The following is a 23,403-nucleotide window of genomic DNA, read 5'->3' as shown; positions in this document are numbered from 1 at the left end:
ATTGGGCACACGAACTTGTGCTAACACTATAAAGATGCATCTCCAGACAAGTACACTGAGCTGAACAAAGTCTATACGTGCTAAAACGGATAAAATGGAGTGTGCAGAGGGCATTGTGTGTATGTGTGTGTGTGTGGTGGGGAAGCAGGGGTGTGCGAGGTTGGTGGAACTGAGTTGACCAAAGGAAAGTAAATATCTGTTTATGACTGGCTAAGATTTGCATTTGTAAAGTACAAATATTATTTCGTATTTCACTGTTTATAAGACAGTTTTTGTACATGTTTTCAAACCCACAATGTGAAGCAGGTAAGGCAGATATTATTATTTTTACTTTACCGATGAGGAAACTGAAGATTCGATTAACATGTCCAAGTTCTCTCGACTAGTGAATAATACTGAGAAATGCAAACCTTGCAATCTTCCTGCTTACTTCCTCTCAAAAATTAATATTTCAGCTAAATTTTCTTTTGAAACAAAAATGTAAGATTTTATTTTCCCTGAATTACTCCTTAGGAAAAGTTTCCTGTTAGCCTCTGTGAAGGCTGGTGCATGGGGCAGGGAAAGGGTAAATATTTTTCAGGACAAACATTCAGTATTCATTTTTAATCAACCCAATATTTTCATTAAGTTTCTATAAGTTAATTCAAAGTCCAATTAACTTACAGATATAAGTTTGAGGAAACTTCCCTTAACTTACACAGTTCAACACAAAGATACTAGTACCTGACTATTGTATTACTTTTAACTACTGCAGTAAAGAGTAGAAAAAATCTAAAGTGCAGCTATAGGATTTAACACGTGAATGTACAATTATTACTGAATGTCAGGATATGATGGTCTAGCTCAAGTTACCATTACTAAAACTAGAGTCTACCTTTGTCTTTAAAAGCATGAAACAGAACATAGAGAGGGTGTTTGCTCCAATAGCTCTGAAAACCTTCATCTCTGCTTCTGGAGGAAGACTGCTTTCTCTTGGTGATTTCAGCCTATGCTCTGATAGAAGCACGGCTTCTAGCCTCTCTATTCTTAAAGATACAAGGGCAAGGATAGGGATTTAGCTTCGTCTCATTATAATTAGGTCAAATAACATCCTGGCATTCATTTCCGTAACAACTGTCTGAAAAATGGAAAAGTTTTGGGATGGCCTAGTGGGAAGCAAAGTTACACTGGGTTAAAAGCTCAAGAGTTGCAGCGGTAGATCAAATGCAGTTTTCTAGGAAGACAAATAACAAGGATATTTACTTTCTAAATGTTTACAAGGTAGTTACAAATCATTTTCCTTCAAGCTATATTCTATCTCATACAGTAACCTGCCAAGGTACTAGCTTTTCTGGTTTGCCTCTTTAAAATTTTTTCAACGCATCTGAAAAGGAAAAACTACTAAGCCCAAAGGCAATTTGACCAACTGGCCCTGGAAGAACATCTCTGAAATTCCAAGATCTCAGATACTGACTATGCTAAAGGTTGTCTTGTGAAATCTAGTCACGAACCACTTTGTCACTGGTGCAGTCTCTCACCCAGATACACACGCTCACAACAAATTACACCTACACCTGGAACATGGGGACCTACAAATACGTGCCCAGGTGTGAGGTATACACCCAGAGATGGTAAGGCACTGTAGCTTTGTGCTCCTCAGAGAGAGGGTATAAAGGAAAACAAAAGAAAGCAGAGGGAGTCAAAGGGAGGATAGTGTTTCTACCCATTAACTCAATATGTTGCCTTTTTAAAACTGCAAGCACTTCTTAGGTTTCAAAATGTGTATGCCATATTTTATGCTTACTTAAGAAGAATTATTTCACAACCAATTTACTTCCAGTAAAGCTGACTGAAAATTGGCAAAAGAAGAGTGAGAATTTCTATTTTTACAATTTTTTTAAATCCTTTTTCTATCTTTCAAAATGCTTGTCCTAGAAACATGCAAGTTATATTGCTGTCCTTAGAGTTGTTCTCTCACATCCATTTTCCTTTTTTTTTTTAAATCTTGCTCCATTTTCCTCCACACTCTTGAGGTTGTTGACTGAGAAACTCCAAGGACAATTTCTTCCACAATAGGAAAGCACTTTGGTTCTCCAAAGGCTTTTGATTCATCCTAAAGCTGAAGCAGAACTTGAACAGCCCTGGCAGCATATGAAGCATAAAATAGAGGCACCCTAACTCCCATTTCAAAGCCCGTTTCATGAGACACTTTCCCATTAAATTACACAGCATACAAAATAAGGTTTTCTCTGTTGGGAAACAAACACACTTTACAACATCTTTTATGAGGTTAGTAATTCTGGAGGGTTTTTTCTTCTTCAGAGGAATTCCACGCCCTACAAATTTAAACTACATGTTCCCTTATCTTAAAGAAGTCAGCATCCTCATAAATGGTAATAGAAGGACCACAGAACCCAATGAAGTTTGGGGATCTTGGCTCCTTTGTCAGACTGAGTATCTTCAAAAATTCCTTGAAGAGTAAAATCAACCAGTTCTATGATTTTTGTATATCTCTGGAATGCATAGAATATGGTTCTGAGACATTGTTCTCAGTTCCAAAAACAAAGAAAAAAAGCCAAACGGATAAAAAACTGAAACCTAGTGTTTTCTGAGCAGTGGTTCTCAAACATCACCATCACTTTAGCGTCACGTAGAGGACTTGTACACACAAACGACTAGGCTTCACCCTCAGAGTTTGTGGCTCAGTAGGTCCCTGCCCGGCCTGGGAATTTTCCCCTCTAACTAGACTTCCCAGGTAGTGCTGACACTGCTGGTCGAGGGCCCACACTCAGATCCACTGTATCCCAAATCTCTGCTGACCTAGTTCAAATCGAGACACTTCGAGGTTCTCTGCATCACTTCTGCAGAGGAGTCCCATGCGCTCAGGGTCAGGTGGCACTTAGGGAAGATGATCTGCGAGGGGTTGCTCCAAGCACATTCCTTCCCAGTTACTGACGTTGAGACACAAACAGCAACGGGAAAAGCCGGATTATAGCTAGACAGCTGTTGAAAGTCAACCGAACCTACTCATTAAGGACTCTGCCCTCTCACGTGACCACTGGGCGTCAACCCCAGCAGAGGTCTTCCTTCTCCCCAGCCCCGGACCCTACGGTCGTGTGGAGCCCCGGGACTGTAATAGGTCTCCCAGGCCCGTGGCCGCGACCCGCGATGGCGCGGCTGGGCGCGCTCGTCTGCTGCCTGCTGGCTGCTTGGCACTGCCGCCCCGGCCTCGGACTGCCTCTGGCTCCCGCTGGCGGCCCGAGTCCCAGTCCGGCGGTGGGTGAGTCGTCTGTACCCTTATCCTGCTGGGAGCTGCCCGGGAGCGGCGGCCAGAGCGCCTGCGCAAAGCCGAGAAAATTGCGTGTGGGCAGCAGTGGCCCCAGCCAAGGCTCTGGGCTGCGACTCCCCCTTCGGGGCGCGGGGAGGGCGAGGGCGACGGAAGGACACGAGCGCCAGCTCGGCTCGGCGGGGAGGCCGGGACTGGCTGCGGACAGTGGGGGCCGCTGCTCCTCCCGTGCAGTTGTTTTCGCTTTGCGTCTCCAGGTGTGTTTTGTGCCCGGAGGAAAGGAAGGAAAAACTGGGTGTCTCAAGGAAAAAAGAAGCTGGGGGCTGGGTGTCCCGCATTTCCAGAGGCCCCGAATCTGCCCAGAGCAGAGGGGGAGCTGCGGGGTTTCAGCTTCTCAGCAGCGTAAATTTCAGTGGGACTGAGTTTCTTCTGTCCTGCGCGTCAAATTTGGTGGCCTTTTCTTCCCACCCCTCCAACCCCAGCGCGGTTGCGGCCCTGGCGCTCCGCGCTGGTTAGTCTACGTTAGAACGCACGGGGCCTTCACTTTACCTGGACGTCCCTGGGCTCCCCGCCGGCAGGGCCGATGTTAATTCATTCCCAACGCTTAGCCCAGCGCCTGTACAGAAGTGGTTCTCAAAGTGGGGTCCGGCACCAGAAGCACCAGCAACGCTTAAACGCGTTAAAAATGCAAGGTTTTAGCCCCACCCCAGACCTGCCAAACCCGAAACTCTCGGAGAATTGAGCCCCAACGATCTGTTTAACAAATCGTCCAGGTGATTGTGATACATGCTAGAGTCTGAGAACCACTGGTCCAGAATGGATAAACGTTGGATGAGAGATTTTGTGATGCCACCTGAGCCTTCAGTGCTAAAGGTCAAGGTGCCCACCCTCACCTCCCTGACTCAACTTTAAACATAATTGCTTTGTTATCTAGAGGGGGAGAAATGGGATGGGTGGAGTTGTGTTCTGTGGTTTGGGCATAGCTGTCTCTGAAACAGCTTAGTACTTGGCTCTGAAGCCTCCTCTCTTCTCCATCACTTGACTCTCACATGATTTCGGAAATGCCCTGGGCAAAAAATGCCTCCTGTTTGTTCAGGAGCCAAGTCCTCATGACTCAGCTGTCAGGCAGTTGAAAGCAAGAACTGTCAATCTTATTTCCCAACTGTCAGTGGTAACAAGAAATTGTCCTCAAATACTTATGCATGCTGCTGGTTTCTGCCTTCATTAAAGCTGTTTTTCTTTAATTATGTGGCTGTTTAGGATTTTGAGATAAAATGTCCTAGGATGCCGGAGGCCAACGCATGGCAAATGCACCTTTTGGTTTTAAGGATCCGATTGCTGAAGGCCTCAATGACAGCTTTCTGGGGTCTAGTGAGTCTCCACTTCACACCGCCCTGTTTCTGTAGGGAAGCTACACCTGGGGAAGAGAGAGGGAGAGGGGGAACCAAGGTTCAAAGACCTGCTGAAGTGTCCATTCAGCAGGTTCACATTGGATATATTAATTCATATGCTTTCCGCTTGATGTGACCTTCCCCTCTCTCCCTGTTCCCACCCCAAATGCTAGGACTTCTTTACACCGTGGTGTGTGTGTGTGTGTGTGTGTGTGGGTGTGTGTGTGTGCCAATTCCCGGTTTCAACTTTCTGTCCTGTCAAGTCCCAGTGGTTAGAGGACAATAGCCCAGGGAGACTTCACCTGGTTGTGTTTGGCCACAGTTTTTTAGATTTAGTAAGTCAGGACCTGATGGAGTATTTGGTAGGAACTGACATTATAAAGAAATAAACAAAAACACCTATTTTAAACAACCACCATATGTCCAAACATCTGAATTATGATATACTAGCTTCTTTGGGATACATTATCCCAAAGATAAGATAAGATTGTTTTGAGCATTTATCCAGATATGTTTACAACACACATACACATATACACATATACATATGTGGGAATCTTTTTAAAGATTATCTGCAGAACAAGAAAGCAATTGTTGTGTAGTGAAAAGAACATTGGACTGTGAACCAGAGAATCAATTGAAGTGTGGGCTCTGCCACAGGCCAGGTTTCTGGCCTTGGACACACACACAGACACACACACACACAGTATTTTGTATAAATTTCATTAGAGGTGGGAGGTGAGGCCTCCAGAGGTTCATTATTCATAAATCCCAGGTTAAGAACCTGTCAGGGCTCCATTCTTGGCTTCTATTTAAAGACACCCTTCAGTGCACCTAAATAATTATTCCTCACTTATCTGTCTAGCAATCCAATGTAGTGGAAAGGGCGCTAGACTGCAAGTCTGGAGAGACAGGTTCCATTTCAGCTTTCATTACTGAGTCACCATGTGATATTGAGGAAATTCTGAATCTGTCTGTGCCTAATTAAAGAATGTTTGTTGAGGACCTACTATAGGTCAGACGTATTCTGGATGCTGGGGATATATAAATCCAGGTAATAGGTTACATCAGAGGAATGTGTCCTTAATGTGTTTCCAGTTTTGTTTTACAAAGTTTAATATATTAATAATTTCATGTCCCTTACTTGTCACAGTATCCCCTATAGGTGTAGCTGTTATCTATCTTACACCAGGCAAGTGAGACGGAAGGACTTCTGTTTTCTGGAAGGACATTTGAATGTGAGCACGCACAGAGAGGTACTGTGTGCAGTGGTTAAGAGCCGTGTGGACTCTGGAGTCAGATTTCCTGAATATGACATATGTGGCTTGCACTTAATTTCTGAGTGCTGCAGTTCCTTACCTGTAAAATGGAAATAATGGTCAGTCAATACACGTAAAGCATAAGAAACAGTATTAAACTTACAGTAAGTACTCAATACATTTCAGCTACTACTTGGAAATGAGGAAATTCAATCTCAGATGCAAGCTTGACATTACAAATGAATAACAATACAACTAATGTTGAGCTTACCAGATGCCAGCCTCTTTCTGCTACTAAGTCACTTAACCCTCATTCAGTAGACAATAATATTATTCCCATTTTACAGGTGAAACAGGCCGAGATCATACAACTAGATTAGGAAGAAGAGCTTGGATTTGAAGTAAGGCGGTCTGATTCCAGAGCCCCCATCCTTAACCATAACACTGTGCTGTTCTGTGTGTAGTTGACTACATACCTTAACATTCTATGAATAATAATGTACATATTTACGTAAAATAGAGATGCAGTATATATTTATACCCCAAGGAAGGGCAGCCACCAGGATGATTCTGAGCTATCTGCCAAACCACTTTATGTGCTGGGTAAAGTATGTCCAAGCTGGAAAAAGAGTTGCAGTACTTTCTGCATTATGGAAGAAAATAACTCTTGGCAAATGTTTTCAAATGGGGGCTGAATACCAAGTAATTGACCGTAAAGACTATTTAATGACTACTTTGTTCTGGATCTTCTGTCTACCACTTCTTAGCTGTGAACTTAAATGTGTTATAAAATTACAACAACTTTGCAAAGAAATAACATCCTAAATATAGTACACCTTTTCCACCTTAAGTAAACTGCTTTCAGTTTTCTACTTTATTATCCAGCTTTGGGTTTTATCCAAGGTGCATACTTAGCTTTTATCATACTTAGCTTTTATCATTTGTATAGATAAAAGTTTGCATTCTACTTATTTGCTCCATGCTTCTGGTGTAGTACTGCTGCTATGTCACTTCTGATGTTTCCTATTGTAAATTGGTCCTAATCAGAGTGAGCTCCAAATTCAAAGTGTGAAAAAGTCTCAATATTAAAACAGTTTATTGGTCGCATATGAGAAGGCAGCAAAATCACTGAAGATATATGTGAATTAAGTATAAGCAAACTTGAGGGCCCTTCAAAATGAGGGGTCAGATTTTGTCTCTGCCATTTATTAAGCTGTATATACTAGAGCAAATTTTCTAACTGATCCAGCATTAATTTCTCAACTCTAAAATGAGAACAGTGATTGCTACTTCAGAGAGTAGTTTTGAGAATGAAATGACACAGTATATTTAAATTGCTTATTACAATATCTGGCACATAGTAAATACTTAATAAAGAGAGATACTACTATGATTAACCTGTGTTTCCTTCAATGAAAGAATCTTTCTCAAGATGATTTCCAATCAGGGGTGCTATCAAGTGGGTCTTGGGCTTCTCCCTGAAAACCCAGTGGAAGCATCTTCTTTAACAAATGCTTCCCTTAATATTATAAACATCTTATACAAGTGTATGATAGAAGATGTTCCTCTGTTAAATAGCTTTTAAGAACCTCTGGCAGTAGCTATTTTGGGCTGAAAGCTAAACTGAAGACTCTTTTTTTCATTAATATTGAGAGGCAAGATTTTACAAGAAATTAGGAGTGAGATTTATTAGTTACAAGTTCTGCAATCTATTCACTGTGTGACCCTAACAAAACACATCATATTTTTTGTCCATTTTTCTACAAGAAAATAAATAAATTCTAAAACCTTAAATGCTACAAGGAAGGAGACATACTATTAAGATACAATATGGGATTATTATTGACTTCCCAGAAGGATGTCTCCATATATATCACTATGCAAACTTATGTTTGTCCTGTAGTCTTTATTAAGTAGTCATGCTTTGAGGGACTTCATCAGTTCTGATGTGTGTAAATAGTAAATTCTAGTAAAGTCTTCCTATTGTCTTTAGAATCCTTATTTCTGACAGGGAGTGTATTTAACTTCAGGGCATATGAATATTTAAATGACTAAGGCTTTCCTCTATCACAGGGTGGAGCAACTGTCTCGTCATACTGTAAATATTGGTATGGGAATTCCAAAAGAGAAGTAGATTTAACAGCATTTATTTTCTCATCACCAGGACAGTTTTGGCACGTGACTGACTTACACTTAGACCCTACTTACCACATCACAGATGACCACACAAAAGTGTGCGCTTCCTCGAAAGGTGCAAGTGCCTCCAACCCTGGCCCTTTTGGAGATGTTCTATGTGATTCTCCTTATCACCTCATTCTGTCAGCATTTGATTTTATTAAAAATTCAGGACAGGAAGCATCTTTTATGATATGGACAGGGTGAGTGATTATATAAATACCCTTAGTTACTCAGTATGTATCTACAGTGTCCTAAACTTCATTAGAATGCCGAATTTCATAAGAATATATATTACGTTTTAAGAATTCTTGGGGTTTAAAAAAATACTAGATCAAATTAATCAACATTATTAGGGATAAGAAAAACTTTAAAAGACCCAGTTTTGTTTCTCTGTTTGCTTGTTTAGAATATAGGCTCTAGAAATATTGTCCATGTTAACTAAGAGATGAATCCATAAACAGCGTATTTGTGTCAGTGTCTTGAGGTGTTTATTAATGTGATAATAGGTCTTGATTAAATAATCCAAAAACAAAAGGCAACAATGGGAGTTAACCTGTGACAGCGATTTTGCAAACATCATCTTCTGGTGGTGTAATTAACAAATTCCATCCATCACGACAGAGTGAAGAGGCCTAATATTTCCTGGACCTGAAGTAATGACCGTGGCACTGTTTTAATTTATACATTGTAACTCATTTAATCTTCACAATGGATATTATGATTCCCATTTTACAGATAAGGAAATGAAGGCACTGAGTATCTAAGTAACTTGCCCAAGTGCACACAGCTAATAAATGGCAAACTTGGCACTCTTGGCCCTGGAATCTGTGCTTTTAATTGCTAAAAATTTTTGCCTCTTATAAATCTTCAGTCAGGCAGTGAAGTAGACTGAGATTTCCAGTTTATCTTTTGTATTTCACAAATTTTCTTTTGTATAGGCTTCCCTGTGGGACAAAGGTAAATGAAGAGTAGTTTATCAACTCTTTATCATCTGTTGATTTATAGTGGAATTTGACAATGACAATACAGCAAGGCATTACACGGGAGTCTAGTGACTTTTTATAGCAACTGATTTTGTTCTCTATGATTCTGTCTCCTTTTCAGGGATAGCCCACCTCATGTTCCAGTGCGTGAACTCTCAACAGACACGGTCATAAATGTGATTGCTAATATGACCACCACAGTCCAGAGTCTCTTTCCAAATCTCCAGGTTTTCCCTGCACTGGGTAATCATGACTATTGGCCACAGGTAAATTTGACCACAACTTCTGGAAATGCTTAAAGGATTTTTTCCATCAATAGTGTCAAAGTTATGCTGATAACTAGCCGATGATAGGGCGTGGGAGGGGCGCTCATGGAGGTGGAGTTTGCTCTGAATGCTAACCATCGAGGAAGGCAAGACAAGTGCTTTGGGGACTTGAAAGGGACTCCTAATAGTTCATAAAAAGTTATATCCAGGGCTTCCCTGGTGGCGCAGTGGTTGAGAGTCCGCCGGCCAATGCAGGGGACACGGGTTCGTGCCCCGGTCCGGGAGAATCCCGTGTGCCGCAGAGCAGCTGGGTCCGTGAGCCATGGCCGCTGAGCCTGCGCGTCCGGAGTCTGTGCTCCGCAACGGGAGAGGCCACAGCAGTGAGAGGCCCGCGTACCGCAAAAAAAAAAAAAAAAAAAAAAGTTATATCCATAGCGAGATTTTGGAATCAAATTACCTAGTTTGTGAGTTATTAATTCTTGATTTCCTTTGTATTCTTCCTCAGTTTCTCCTTTCTTTTGAATAATTTTGTTCATTTGAATTTCCATGTTCAGGTTAGCAAAAACGGTTAATGTTGACAAATGTTTACATTTTTCAGAATTTCTATTAGGCCTACTAAACTACCCATACTCTGATCTAAGCTGGATTGTGATTAAAAACAAAAGCATAGAAAATCATCATAAGAACCCAAAAGGGAGGTCCATGTTCAAGATGTGATTCAAGGTAGAGAGCATGTTCAGAATATTTTTTATGCCTGATACGGCCCAGGCTTCAACCTATTAGGGTGGCTGTTTATTAAACAGCCTGTGCATAACAATCGGATAGCAGCGCTGGTTACAGCGATCTGCTATAGCAGTGTAGAATCTTAGATTTGTTCAGATTCAAGAGATCTTAGAGATTGTTGTTTAGTTCAGGGCTTGGCAAACTAGGGCCTGTGGTCCGAATGCAGTGTGACACTTGTTTTTGTAAATAAGGTTTTGCTGGAACACAGCCATGGCTGTGCTTTCTGTTTTGCCTGTGGCTGCTTGTGTACTGTAACAGCAGAGTAGAATAGTTGCCACATTGACTATGTGGCCAAGAAGCCTAAAGTAATATTTATTTTTTGACCCTTCATAGAAAAAGTTTGCTGACCCCTTGTCTAGATGAGCTCTTCATTTTACAAAAGAAAAAACTGAGGCCCAGAAATGTTAAGTTGCTTGTTCCGGTGCTCGCAATCACTTAGTGGGAGAGCCCACATCCTGGATCTTTTGTGTTCAGTTAAACAAACATCCTTTCACACATCCTTTACTCTTGCCAGACTAACATATCAATATTTCCTAAACATTATATTTACTTTCATGCCTTTCTTTGTCTACATTTTTCTTTTGGTTTAGCATATCTTTTCCATCTCATGTCCAAAGGCTGCTTAATGAAGGTTTTGATTATAATAGTTAATGAATGTGAATAATGTGACTTTGAAAAGTTGCACTCTATGATGACCTTAAGTTTCAAGTGACTTCTTGAGCCCGGCCTCCTGTCTTGAGATGAACAATATGTGAGTCTTTGCGAGTTGGCCTTTCAACCAGTGGTCAGCTTTTGTTACTGTTGAGATGTTAGACCACACAGGGCAGAGGCTTGGGAATGGGCAATCTCCAGGAATCAGAGGTTACACACATTGTTTTTATATGCTTTATGTGACAGGCAGACTGTTGTAATAGAAAACGTGTGGGGTTTAGAGTCACATTCACTGGAAGTTAAAAACCTGTTCTGTCCTGCTTCTAATAGCTTGAGCAACTTGGATAATGCACATAATTATCCCTGATCATTTGTAAACAAGAGCAGTAATACCTACTTTGCAAAGTTTTGGGGAGAATTAGCGACACTATGTGGAAAGGGCATAGTTTCCTACCTGGCACATAATAAGCCCTCAGTAAGTGAAGTGGTGGTTTTGCAGCATGAAGCAGTGACATGGGACACATGTTTCCTAACTCCCCTGAGGACTGGTTTTATTTTACTTTTATCTCTGCCTTCTTTCTGCAAAGCCAAATCTTATAATAATTCAAGATATAGATGCTCTCCAACTTCTAAAATATATCCGATTATATGTACAGCTAGGATAAACTGGCAGCCTTTATACCTTAAACAGTTAATTTTTTTCTCTTCCTAGCTTATGACCTTATACCTGAAAACCTTCTATTATTCTACTGCCGTCCTTCCATCCCAGTTTCAGGAAGGTCAGATGTAACACGAAAGCCCTACAACAAATTCTCCTGGAGACTTCTCATATCTGAGATCAAATTCCAGTGAATGTTAGTAACAAATAAATCGGATGTGTTATTTCTCCACTAAAACCCCATAAACATGTATTTAAACATAGCTACATCAACATACAAATACAGACGCAAATTCCCACCCACTACATCAGAAGTAGATATTTGTGTGGACAGCCCAGGGATTTCTTCCCATTGACAGGCAAGGAAGCAGTCTGGACCAGGGTCCTCAGGTACTCCTACAATGGCAAGGCTGGTGCTACCAAACTGGTGAGTGGGTCACTTCCCATTGTGCAATAGATAACTGGATGTAAGAGTGATGGTAGAAAGACCTGGGATTTAGACCCAGCTCTGGGACTGACCAGCTCTCCCTGGATAAATCACTTAACTTCTCTGGTGCTCATGTTTTTCATACTTAAAATAGACAGAAAAATCTAGAGCAATGTTTATATAATTTTGATTCTACATGACCATACCAGTATCTTGGCATCCATCCCAATGTAAACAAATGGCTAAGATATTAGGTTTTTGATGATGATGATGATAATTACCAATTTTTAATCAGAATTTAGATTGGCCTAAGCCATTGTGTAATTTTCAGACAGATGACTCTGATCGCTGACACGAATTGAAAATATCCTTTGGATAATCAGTTTCAGTTAAAAGAAGTCATTTGCTTATTACTTGCCCTGAATATATTTGTATTTTCATTATGTATTAGGCACATGTATTAGGAACTAATGTGACTTGGGTGTCATCTTTAAAAAAAAAATAAACTAAGAATTTTAATTACTGATGACAGGGAAACTCCTTTAAGAAATAGGCCTGTGTCACCAATATAGAGAAGGAAATGAAGAGAGTGAAGAAAATAGCTTCAGTTTTTTACCATAATTTTTTGAAATGAAAAATAGGAATAATTACCCAATTTCACAAATGATTTCTGGGTTTTTATTCAGTATGTACTTTCTTGAAGTTTTTTTTCTTCCCCTGCGCTTATGTCACCATAAAGATACTTTATTATAATATGATAAAATAGGATGATAAAAATACGGTGTAATGTATTATACATATATTATTTTAAAAAATCAGAACGATATGATTTAGGCTGACATAAAGAGACTTCAAATCAAAAACATGTTTTTCTCTTTCTAACTTACTTTACTCTGTATGACAGACTCTAGGTCCATCCACCTCACTACAAATAACTCAATTTCGTTTCTTTTTATGGCTGAGTATTATTCCGTTGTATATATGTGCCACATATTCTTTACCCATTCATCTGTCGATGGACACTTAGGTTGGTTCCATGTCCTGGCTATTGTAAATAGAGCTGCAATGAACACTGTGGTACATGACTCTTTTTGAATTATGGTTTTCTCAGGGTATATGCCCAGTAGTGGGATTGCTGAGTCACATGGTAGTTCTATTCTTAGTTTTTTAAGGAACCTCCATACTGTTTTCCATAGTGGTTGTATCAGTTTACGTTCCCACCAACAGTGCAGGAGGGTTCCCTTTTTACCTCACCCTTATAGCACGGGGAACTCTACTCAGTGCTCTGTGGTGACCTGAATGAGAAGGAAATCTAAATAAGAGAGGATATATGTATACGTACAACTGATTCACTTTGCTGTACAACAGAAACTAACACAACACTGTAAAGCAACTCTATACTCCAATAAAACAAACAAAAAATCAAAAACGTGTGGTTATAAGTCTCCATTCAAGAAGTTAAAAAGCTTTATACTAGTATTAACATTCCAGAGGACTTTGTTTAATTCTGAAATCCATCTCCTAGGCATGCTACACCAGGTCCCACATATTCAGGCTAAAACCTGCCTTCAGTGTCTCTATAATAAGCATATTCTCACGTCCATTCTATACCCCAGTCACGCTGAAACAAGGGCTTGTTTCTGTATATGGCACTGTGTTGGTGTCTGAGCCATTATTTTTGCTTTGATTCCCTTTCTTGTCAACTTGATGAAATCATTATTCAAGTTCTGGTTCAAATGCTCTTTTCACTCTCCCTGCTGACTCTCTGGGCTAGACTTGATTGTTCTTGCTTTTCCACTCCCAGAACCCTTGTGGTGGTACCTAGCACATTGTCTTACAGATGATTGGTTGCATTTTGTCCTCCATCTCCCCAGTTAAGTTGTAAATCCTTGAAAATCAAGTCTATCTAGTATTCCTGCATCTCCAGATGCCTAACATAGTAGTAACTGCTCAAGTGATATTTACATTAATTCATCCACATATCTTCAGAGTTTCACTGGTAGATTATATTGTTTGTGGCCAGGATCAACTGCCTGTATTCACCAGCAAGGTGTACAATGCAGTAGCAAGCCTCTGGAAGCCATGGCTGGAAGAAGAAGCTATTAGTACTCTAAGGAAAGGTAAGTGAAAGATTTACTCATCCCTATTTTATCTCTATTTTTTATCTCAGTTCATGTTGTTTAGACTTAGATCTTTAATGTTTGCTTGGGTGTGCCAATTCTGCAGAGTCCCTGTGCCCAGTTTCTCTGGAGGCCTTATCATGTTTGAAAGCCGGGGAGTGGCATGGATGGCGAGTGGGCCCAGGGTGAAGAAAGCAGGGTCAGGGTCCCAGTGGCTGAAAGTGCCACAGGAGCAGGGTGTTCTGTCACCACTGGTTCACAGGTGTGAGTGGGGTTATACCTTTAAGCCTCATCTCACCTGAGATTGTAGCAGCTCTGGTTTATCTGACATTTCTTCCTCAGTATTCTCTGGCAAGATCCATGTGTGTTCCCATTCTTTGGATTTTAGATTTCACAATATCTCTTATCTTAATTCCCCAAACATACAAAAGTAGAAGTTGATGTATTAATCTTGCTTTTATAAAATTCAGTACCTCATTGCCTAGTGCCAAAACATTTAGTTATCTTTTCAAGTGAATGTTGGATACAACTGTTGTTACCTCAATTTGTGGAAGTGGCAGCATTGGACTTGACACATAGTAGGTTTTCAATAAATGTTTGTTAAATCTGATTCTTATCCAATGACAGCCTATGTATGTGCAAACTAAAGAATAAGAAATAAGTATAACTTGCCTAAATGGATTGAAAACCTTAATTAAGATTTTGCTTTCACAGTGTATATGTATCTGTGTGTGTATTATTCCAGAATGTGTTTCAAATTTGTTTTTATAGGTGGCTTTTATTCACAGAAAGTTTCAACTAATCTGAACTTTAGGATCATCAGTCTCAACACAAACTTATACTATGGCCCAAATATTGTGACCCTAAATAAGACTGACCCAGCAAATCAGTTTGAATGGCTAGAAAATACACTGAACATCTCTCAGCAAAATAAGGAGAAGGTAGATGCCATAGACCAACATCATCATGGGATGAACAGAGGGTTAAACTTGTATACTTATTAGACTTGAGTGGGGTCAGGTATTAATAAAAGTATTAAAATTTAAAGATATTCTTACATGAAACACTTTGTGATTTGCCTCTGCTGTTGTTGCTTGTTTTATTTTGCTTTTATTGCTCTGGGGATTGATTGACATCTGTTGATATTTTTTTAAAAAATTTGAGCAATGTCACAGTTACCTTATATCATAAACCATGTAGTTCCAATAGACAAGTGCAAATATAGGGCCATTAATAGTTTCATAATTTCATCTTTTTTTGGGTAAATAAATAGGAGAAATGGTATATTTGCTTTCTAAAATTCAATTCATATACTTTCAATCTTGGGTATCTAAATCATTTTGTTGTGAAAAATGTGTGAAAAGATTCTCATCAGTCCTCTTTGTGTTTCTTTCTCCAGGTGTACATCATAGCTCATGTTCCAGTGGGGTACCTGCCTTATTCAAGGAGCATCACGGCAATGAGAGAATACTATAATGAGAAATTGATAGATATTTTTAGAAAATACAGTAACATCATTGCAGGACAATTTTATGGACACACTCACAGAGATAGTATTATGGTTCTTTCAGATAAAAAAGGTAATATAACATTCTATTTGCATCTCCTCAGTCCAAGATGCTAGAACAAAACAGTAAAAATCCATTAATTTTTACTGATCCAGTAAATTAAAAGTTTTATTAAATCTACCTGCCAGCACCTGCTTTTTCTCAGTTACCTTCTGTGAGTGATGGCAACTGTCCAAATCATATTTAGTCCTGCCACTGGGTTTCTTCCTTTTAGCTCCACAAGGCCGTCATCATTTGACTGCTGTTGACACAAAAGCCTCTGAAACCCTCAGTTCACTCAAATGTTCTTTTAGGTCCTCAAGTTTAGAGAATCACTCTTTTTTATTTACCTGCTAGACTCAAGTTTCCTTTGATATGATTAGATTTACTTCTCAGAATTTAAAGAGCAAAGCACAATTTACTGTTGGTTTAAAATAAATTAAGCTCCTACTTTTAAGTGCTTATCGACATTGTCATCTACTCAGCATTAAAAGAAAAAAATAGAAGAAGCTCTAGCATTAAATAAGACAACGATTATCTATTTTTAAAGATAACTTCTGTATAAGGGCAAGAAAACTGAGAGTTAACAAAATAAGAGTTCTGATTTTTTAGTAGTCAGCCAGGAGAAAAATCAATATGTATTTTTTTTTTTCAGTAATTGGGGAACATTTTTTTTTTTTTTGCGTTACGTGGGCCTCTCACTGTTGTGGCCTCCCGTTGCGGAGCACAGGCTCCGGACGCGCAGGCTCAGCGGCCATGGCTCACGGGCCCAGCCGCTCCGCGGCACGTGGGATCTTCCTGGACCGGGGCACGAACCCGTGTGCCCTACATCAGCAGGCGGACTCTCAACCACTGCGCCACCAGGGAAGCCCTGGGGAACATTTTTGAAATGCTTTATTTACCTTCTTCATCTAGAATGAGTGGGCTGGGTAAAAATGACCATTTTCAGCATTTGGTAGCTTTTTTACTCAGAAATTTAGCTCTATAATACAGGGGTCCCCAACCCCTGGGCTGCGGACCGCTGTCTGCAGCCTGTTAGGAACGGGGCCGCCCAGAGCGAAGCGTCATCTGCTGTTCCCCATCACTCCCCATCGCTCCCATTACCGCCTGAAGCATCACCCACCCTCCCCACCCATGGGAAAATTGCCTTCCACCAAACTGGTCCCTGGTGCCAAAATGGCTGGGGGCTGCTGTTATAGCAGATATGTGTAAAACATGGTGACACTTAAATCAAATTCTTATTATATAATTATTGGAATATTGTTATAGGTAGAGTACAAAAAAAACTAGCTTTGTCTATTTTGTGTGTGTGTCCTTGTAATAAGTTGGATAGTTTTATTATGAAAAATTTCAAATATATGTATAGGTAGAGAGAATTATAAGACAAACCCCCATGTACCATCACTTATATTCAATATCTGTCAAGATTTTGCCACATTTCTTTTACCTATGATTCTTTATTCTTTTTTCTCTGAAGTATTCGAACATAAATCTCATACATCAACTGTATTTCAGCCCTACATGCTTCTGTATTCATTGCTAAGTATATGGATAACTTACATAATAATAATACCATTAACTTACCTAACAAAATCAACAATAATTCTTTTAATCTCTTCATAGCAAAACTTCCCCTATTTTCTCAAAAGTGTCTCTTTAGTGTTGTTTCAGATCAGGGTCCGTCAAGCGTCACACATCATTTGGCCGTTACTTCTGTTAACCTCTTAATCTGGAATTTGTTCATATTTTTAATATAGTTAAACTCAATTATTAAAAACTGTATGCTTATGTACATATATTTTGTCTAGGAAATCCGGTAAATTCTTTGTTTGTGGCTCCTGCTGTTACTCCGGTGAAGAGTGTTTTAGAAAAACAGACCAACAACCCTGGTGTCAGACTATTTCAATATGATCCTCGTGATTATAAATTACTGGTAAGTTGGTACAATTTTAGAATTGACCCCATATTTATGCATATCTTTGTAGTTTTCATTAGTTTAGTTGAATGTCTTCAGCACAGCTATTGTGAGTCGTACTTGATGTTGAAATCTCAGGATGTTTTTCTGCTTTTTTATATTTGGAATGTCAGCACTTTCTAAGTGTGGGTTTATGAGGTTAGCCTTTGGGAAGCTGTTTCTGTCCTCTAAGGTCTTCACATTTACATCATTGGGTAGCGCCTTGTTTGTGGACTTACATACATTTGAAACTTTTCACTACTCCATATTTGTTATTAATTACTCTTCTCCTGAACACAGCTATGAAGAAGAATGTAGGCTCTGAAACCATACTGTCTCATGAGTGGTCTTACCCTACTTCTCTGTGTCCTAGTCTATTCCCCTTAAAACTGGGATTAAAATATTACTGACTTCACTGAGTTGCTGTGAGGACTACATGAACAACTATTCTTTTTTTAAAATTTTAATTATTTATTTATGGCTGTGTTGGGTTTTCGTTTCTGTGCGAGGGCTTTCTCCAGTTGTGGCAAGCGGGGGCCACTCTTCATCGCGGAGTGCAGGCCTTTCACTATTGCGGCCTCTCTTGTTGTGGAGCACAGGCTCCAGACGCGCAGGCTCAGTAGCTGTGGCTCGCGGGCCTAGTTGCTCCACGGCATGTGGGATCTTCCCAGACTAGGGCTCGAACCTGTGTCCCCTGCATTGGCAGGCAGATTCTCAACCATTGCGCCACCAGGGAAGCCCAAACAACTATTCTTAAAGCACGTGGGAAAATGCTTGGCTCACAGTAAGCACTCAATAAATGTTGGCAAAATTTTTTTGTAAGGAAAATAAATCGAGGTGGAACTTTTGAGACAAAAGCTCTCTGGAGCTGGTACATGACTCTATATATCAATTCAGCCTCAAAAGGCCAGGCATTTAGCTTATGGGTACTGCCCCTTTCAACAAATATAATTTGAAAAGAATTTCTCAGTTAAAATCTCTATTGATGTGACTGTATTCTTCTAGGTAAATTTAGTAGGAGATAGATTTGTTAATCCCTAGAGCATGTTTTTACAAGAAAAGATAGGGCAGAAAAAATCTGGTTTAATCCATAAACATTAAATTAAATGAGGAGATAAAACAATTGAGAAAATAGTCCTAAGGAATTTTTATTTATTTATTTATTTATTTTTGGCTGCATTGGGTCTTTGTTGCTGCACGTGGGCTTTCTCTAGTTGCGGCAAGTGGGGGCTTCTCATTGTGGTGGCTTCTCTTGTTGTGGAGCACGGTCTCTAGGTGCATGGGTTTTAGTAGTTGTGGCACGTGGGCTCAGTAGTTGTGGCTCACAGGCTCAGTAGTTGTGGCGCACAGGCTTAGTTGTTCTACGGCATGTGGGATCTTCCTGGACCAGGGCTTGAACCTGTGTCCTCTGCATTGGCAGGCGGATTCTTAACCACTGCTCCACCAGGGAAGTCCCCAAAGGAATTCTTTTACAACTATTAGTTGCCTATTTTTGGATCTGAATCTCAGATACACACACACGTGTGTGTGCATGTGTGTGTGTGTATACTGACATAGAAAGATGTACCTGATATAATACTATACCATTTTTAAAAGTGCAAAACACAGTGAAAGAAACAAAATCCTTTCCCACATGGAGCTCACATTTTACCTTTTTGTGAAGTTTAAAAAAAAAAAAGTGCAAAACAGTTTGTATAGTTTAATTTCATTTTTTGAAAAAGCCAAAAAGTTAGGAAATAGGTATATATATTCTAAATACTTATATTTCTTTGTACATAAAGTCTAGAACAGCACACTGGAGTGCTGGTAAATGTTTAACAGCTGATTCACCGGGCAGGGGGAAAAGTGCTTTGATTTGTAGTGTTTGCCAATTTCCATGGAATAAATACTCCCATCATGGCCAATTTCAAGCTGCCAAAGTGATACCAACTAACTTGCAAGATGCCTGAAAATTTGACAGTCAAGCATTTGTGGGCTGGTACAAGCCACCTCCTGCATATGACTGATTTATATACAACTGTTAGCAGTGGTTACTTCTGATGTGTGTGAATTGAACGCTTTTTATTTTGTAAGTCCCTCTGTATAGTTGGATTATTTTGTATTATGTTCTTTCTTTTTTTTTTTTTTTTTTTGCGGTACGTGGGCCTCTCACTGTTGTGGCCTCTCCCGTTGTGGAGCACAGGCTCCAGACACGCAGGCTCAGCGGCCATGGCTCATGGGCCCAGCCGCTCTGCGGCATGTGGGATCTTCCCGGACCGGGGCACGAACCCGGGTCCCCTGCATCGGCAGACGGACTCTCAACCACTGCACCACCAGGGAAGCCCTCATTATTTTTTAAATGAAAAAATATATAGATTTTTCTATCAGGACTCTTTTTCTTTAAAAGCAATGCACACTTCTTAAAATGACTATACTTTAAATTAAGAATGTCACATAAATCCTAATAAGAACTCTTCTTGATATGCAGTACTTCATATGCCAAAAAACGAACCAGGCTTTGTTACTCTTTTTAACTATAGGATGTGCTACAGTATTACTTGAACCTGACAGATGCTAATCTAAAGGGAAAATCTAATTGGAAGCTGGAGTATACCCTGACCCAGGCCTATGACATTGAAGATTTGCAGCCAAAAAGTTTGTATGAATTAGCTAAACAATTTGCAATCTTAGACAGTAAACAGTTTATAAAATACTACAATTACTTCTTTGTGAGTTATGACAGTAGGGTAATTTGTGATGAGAAATGTAAGGCCTTTCAGATTTGTGCAATTATGAATCTTGATGTTATTTCGTATACAGATTGCCTCAAACAGTATTATATAAAGCACAATCCATAGTATTTCACAGCCTATACTCATAGAAAATGTATCATTGCTCTGTTTCTGAGATCAGTTTGTGGAATTGTTATGCAAAAATTGGCGAGTTGCTGAGTGGGCAGGAAGAATTCCTGTCTTTGCTTTTTTATGATGCCCAAAATGTAGATATTTTTAACATCCTAAATTTTTATTATATCGAATGTATCTAAACTGCCCATTACTAGAATGATGTTTGGATGTACATACCCTATCTTCCAGTTTATATAATTGCATTTAATTTATACTCTTGTTGAAATTGTCATTTATACAATAAGACAAATTACTTTTCTCTAAGTATGACGAATTATTTTTAATATGATAATTTTCAGTCTTTTAATTCATTCTTCTGGAAACTTCATGTGTTAACTGAGGTTCAGACAGTTTTAAGTATCATGAGGTTGACACTGTTTATGCACTATCTATACTCTTGGGAAAACACCAAGGTCACATTAGGGCCATCTCTGAGTCTATGAAACATCACAGGACATGACCTCACTAGCTGTCTTCATTCTGTGAGTGAAGGGCAGTCCTCTTTAGAACTAAGTTTTAAGGAAGAGAATGTCACGGGAGAATGGCTAAATATTTTATCAGACTTTAAAAATGCAGAAATAGTATTTATATGTTGCTTACAGATACATGTAATAGATTCCCCCAGAAGAGGTGTGTTGGTAAACATCAAATACAGGAATGTTGGAGGTTAATGAATGGGAAAGTTGATTGGGGAGAGATATATAAGGGGATTTAAATGTGTTGGTAAAGTTTTATTTCCTAGTTCAATCAATTTCCTAGTGGCTATGTTAATGTTAGCTCTATTTTTCTTTATATATTTTTAAATATATTAAGTACTATAGAGATCCAGCCTTTAAAGTTGATGATATTGGCTCTTCTACGGAGAATGATTCATAATGAAAGCATGGAGACGCTTGGAGGGTTTCAAGTAGTCTAGTAGAGAAGGGACTGTGGGGGGTGCTGAGGTGCTGCCAGTGGAGAGAAGTAGCCCTTTTGTGATATATTTGGTAAGTAGAAGCAGCAGGATTTATTGATGGCAAGGATGTAAGAGCTAAAGTACAGAGAGAAATAAAGGATGACTGCTAGATTTTTGGCTGGAGAAACTGGTAGATGGTTGTGTTATGAGGGAGTTGGGATTACTAGAAGAGGAGAGGGCTGGCGGGGAGTGTGAGGGACACAGAGCAACAGATTAAGAGTACTATAGTGTATTACAGCTGATACAGGCTACCCAAGAATTCCTCTAGTTCTTTAAACATTTTTCTATTCTAATCATCTCTAAATTGAGAACTTAAGGATTTCTTTTAAAAAATAAATTAGTACCCTAAGAAAGCAGCCAAACAACTCAGACTCTACTACTGTGATTGTTTCTACAATATTTAAAATTTATTAGGAATAAACATGACTTACTTATAGGAATGTATCATCTGCCTGCCTCCCCACTGGTACTGCCTAAATCATTCTAGACAAACATCAAGGACACTTAAGGAAAGGAAAAATAGTATTAATTCAGTTATTGATGAGCTATCTATTCTTTTGGTAGAGAATGGATTTTCTCAAGCTACAGCATCCCCTACTTGGGTTGCTTCTCCTTGGAGCAATTATGTATGTTAAGCATAATTAGGCAACCTTTCCATGAACACAGAAAGAAATAATAAGGTAAGGATCATGTTTATTTTATAATTAGTTTTTCAAAACATACCTGAAGTTCCTGTTTTACAAAATTCTCCTCATTAAAATTTAGTGTGATTCATCATCCTTAACTTTTAGTAAAACAAATTTCTTTCTACAATCTGTTGTTTAATTTTAAACAAATCAGTATAAAACTCCTCTCTTTTATTGTAAAACTTCAGGTCTTTTGCATTCTATGCTATACATAGTACATTCCCTTATGAAAGTTCTATGTCCCCAAACTGGTGGTTTTAGGAAGATGGCTGTGAGTGTCCCCTGACCATTGCCTTGTAGGCTTGGAGGACTTTTCTTTATGCAGGACTAGGGACCCAGTGGTCCTTTTGGTTTCTGTAGCCTTTGTTCCTGCCTCAGTGAAGACTCTTTCCTCCCATCACCACCCCATATTCTAATTAACATAGATTGTCAGTTTCTAAACACACATGTAATTATACATTTCAAAAGATTTTCAATATGTATGTTTGATAACTTACTTGAATTCAAAATACGTAACTCAAAACTCAACAGTAAGAAAACAACCCAATTTTTTAAAATGTCAAAAGATCCAAATACTTCACCAGTGAAGAAATACGAATGGCAAACAAGCATGTAAAAAGACACTCTACAACATTAGTCATTTAAAAAAATGTAAACTAAAAAGTAAAAAAAAATTTTAAAGTAAATAAATTACTACCACACTCCGATTGAATTGTTTTTTGAAAAATTGACAGTGTCGAGAACTGGTGAAGACAGAACTGAAACTCTTATATATTGTTCTTTTCTCCCCTTTTTAAAGTGGTACACTTTGTTGGATTAATTTCTGTTCTTTTATTAGCTTCAGATGTAGCATATATTTCAATTTCCTAATTTATTATAAGGTTGGGATTTATTTATTTTTCATTTTTAATGACATTTATTGTTTTCTTTCTAATTTTACAAGTGATACATGTTCATTGCATTCAACTAGAAATACATAAAAGGATAAAGTAAAAAGTAACAATCACCCATAATCCCCACCTCTCATAGGTAATGACCATGAGCAGTTTGATGCATTTACTCTGTGTCTATATATGCATATATTTTTAATAATTAAAGAATAATTGACCTACAACACTATGTTAGTTTCAGGTGCATGACATAGTGACTGGATATTTCTTTATATTACAAAATCATCACGATGAAAAGTCTAGTTACCATGTGTCACCATACACAGATATTACAGTATAATTGACTATATTCCTCATGTTGTACATTTCATCTCCGGACTCATTTATTTTATAATTGGAAGTTTGTACCTCTTAATCTCCCTCTTTTATTTCACCCATACCCCCATCCACCTCCCCTCTGGCAACCACCTGTTTGTTCTCAGTATCTATAACTCTGTTTCTGTTG

General features: G+C 39.1%; 1 protein-coding gene across 6 annotated transcripts; it reads left to right on the top strand.

Moving 5' to 3' along the window:
- The first annotated feature begins 3,053 nt into the window (after positions 1-3,053).
- On the top strand, positions 3,054-22,713 carry SMPDL3A (sphingomyelin phosphodiesterase acid like 3A). Of its 6 annotated transcripts, XM_060167437.1 has the most exons (9): positions 3,118-3,259; positions 5,810-5,912; positions 8,080-8,293; positions 9,198-9,342; positions 13,885-13,981; positions 14,753-14,922; positions 15,381-15,561; positions 17,337-17,461; positions 20,002-22,713. In XM_060167437.1, exons 3-9 carry the CDS (start codon positions 8,280-8,282, stop codon positions 20,317-20,319), a joined length of 1,050 nt encoding a protein of 349 aa, XP_060023420.1. In that variant the 5' UTR covers positions 3,118-3,259; positions 5,810-5,912; positions 8,080-8,279; the 3' UTR covers positions 20,320-22,713. The 6 variants fall into 6 exon arrangements, with proteins under 6 accessions (XP_060023419.1, XP_060023420.1, XP_060023421.1 ...); XM_060167436.1 differs by lacking the exon at positions 5,810-5,912 and having other exon boundaries at positions 3,054-3,259; XM_060167438.1 differs by lacking the exon at positions 8,080-8,293 and having other exon boundaries at positions 5,810-5,894.
- Positions 22,714-23,403: the final 690 nt, after the last annotated feature.

Source organism: Lagenorhynchus albirostris, chromosome 12 (genome assembly GCF_949774975.1).
Source record: "Lagenorhynchus albirostris chromosome 12, mLagAlb1.1, whole genome shotgun sequence".
In the NCBI taxonomy this organism is placed as follows: domain Eukaryota; kingdom Metazoa; phylum Chordata; class Mammalia; order Artiodactyla; family Delphinidae; genus Lagenorhynchus; species Lagenorhynchus albirostris.
Note: the sequence above shows the minus strand (reverse complement) of the source record. Positions and strands in the feature narration are given on the sequence as shown.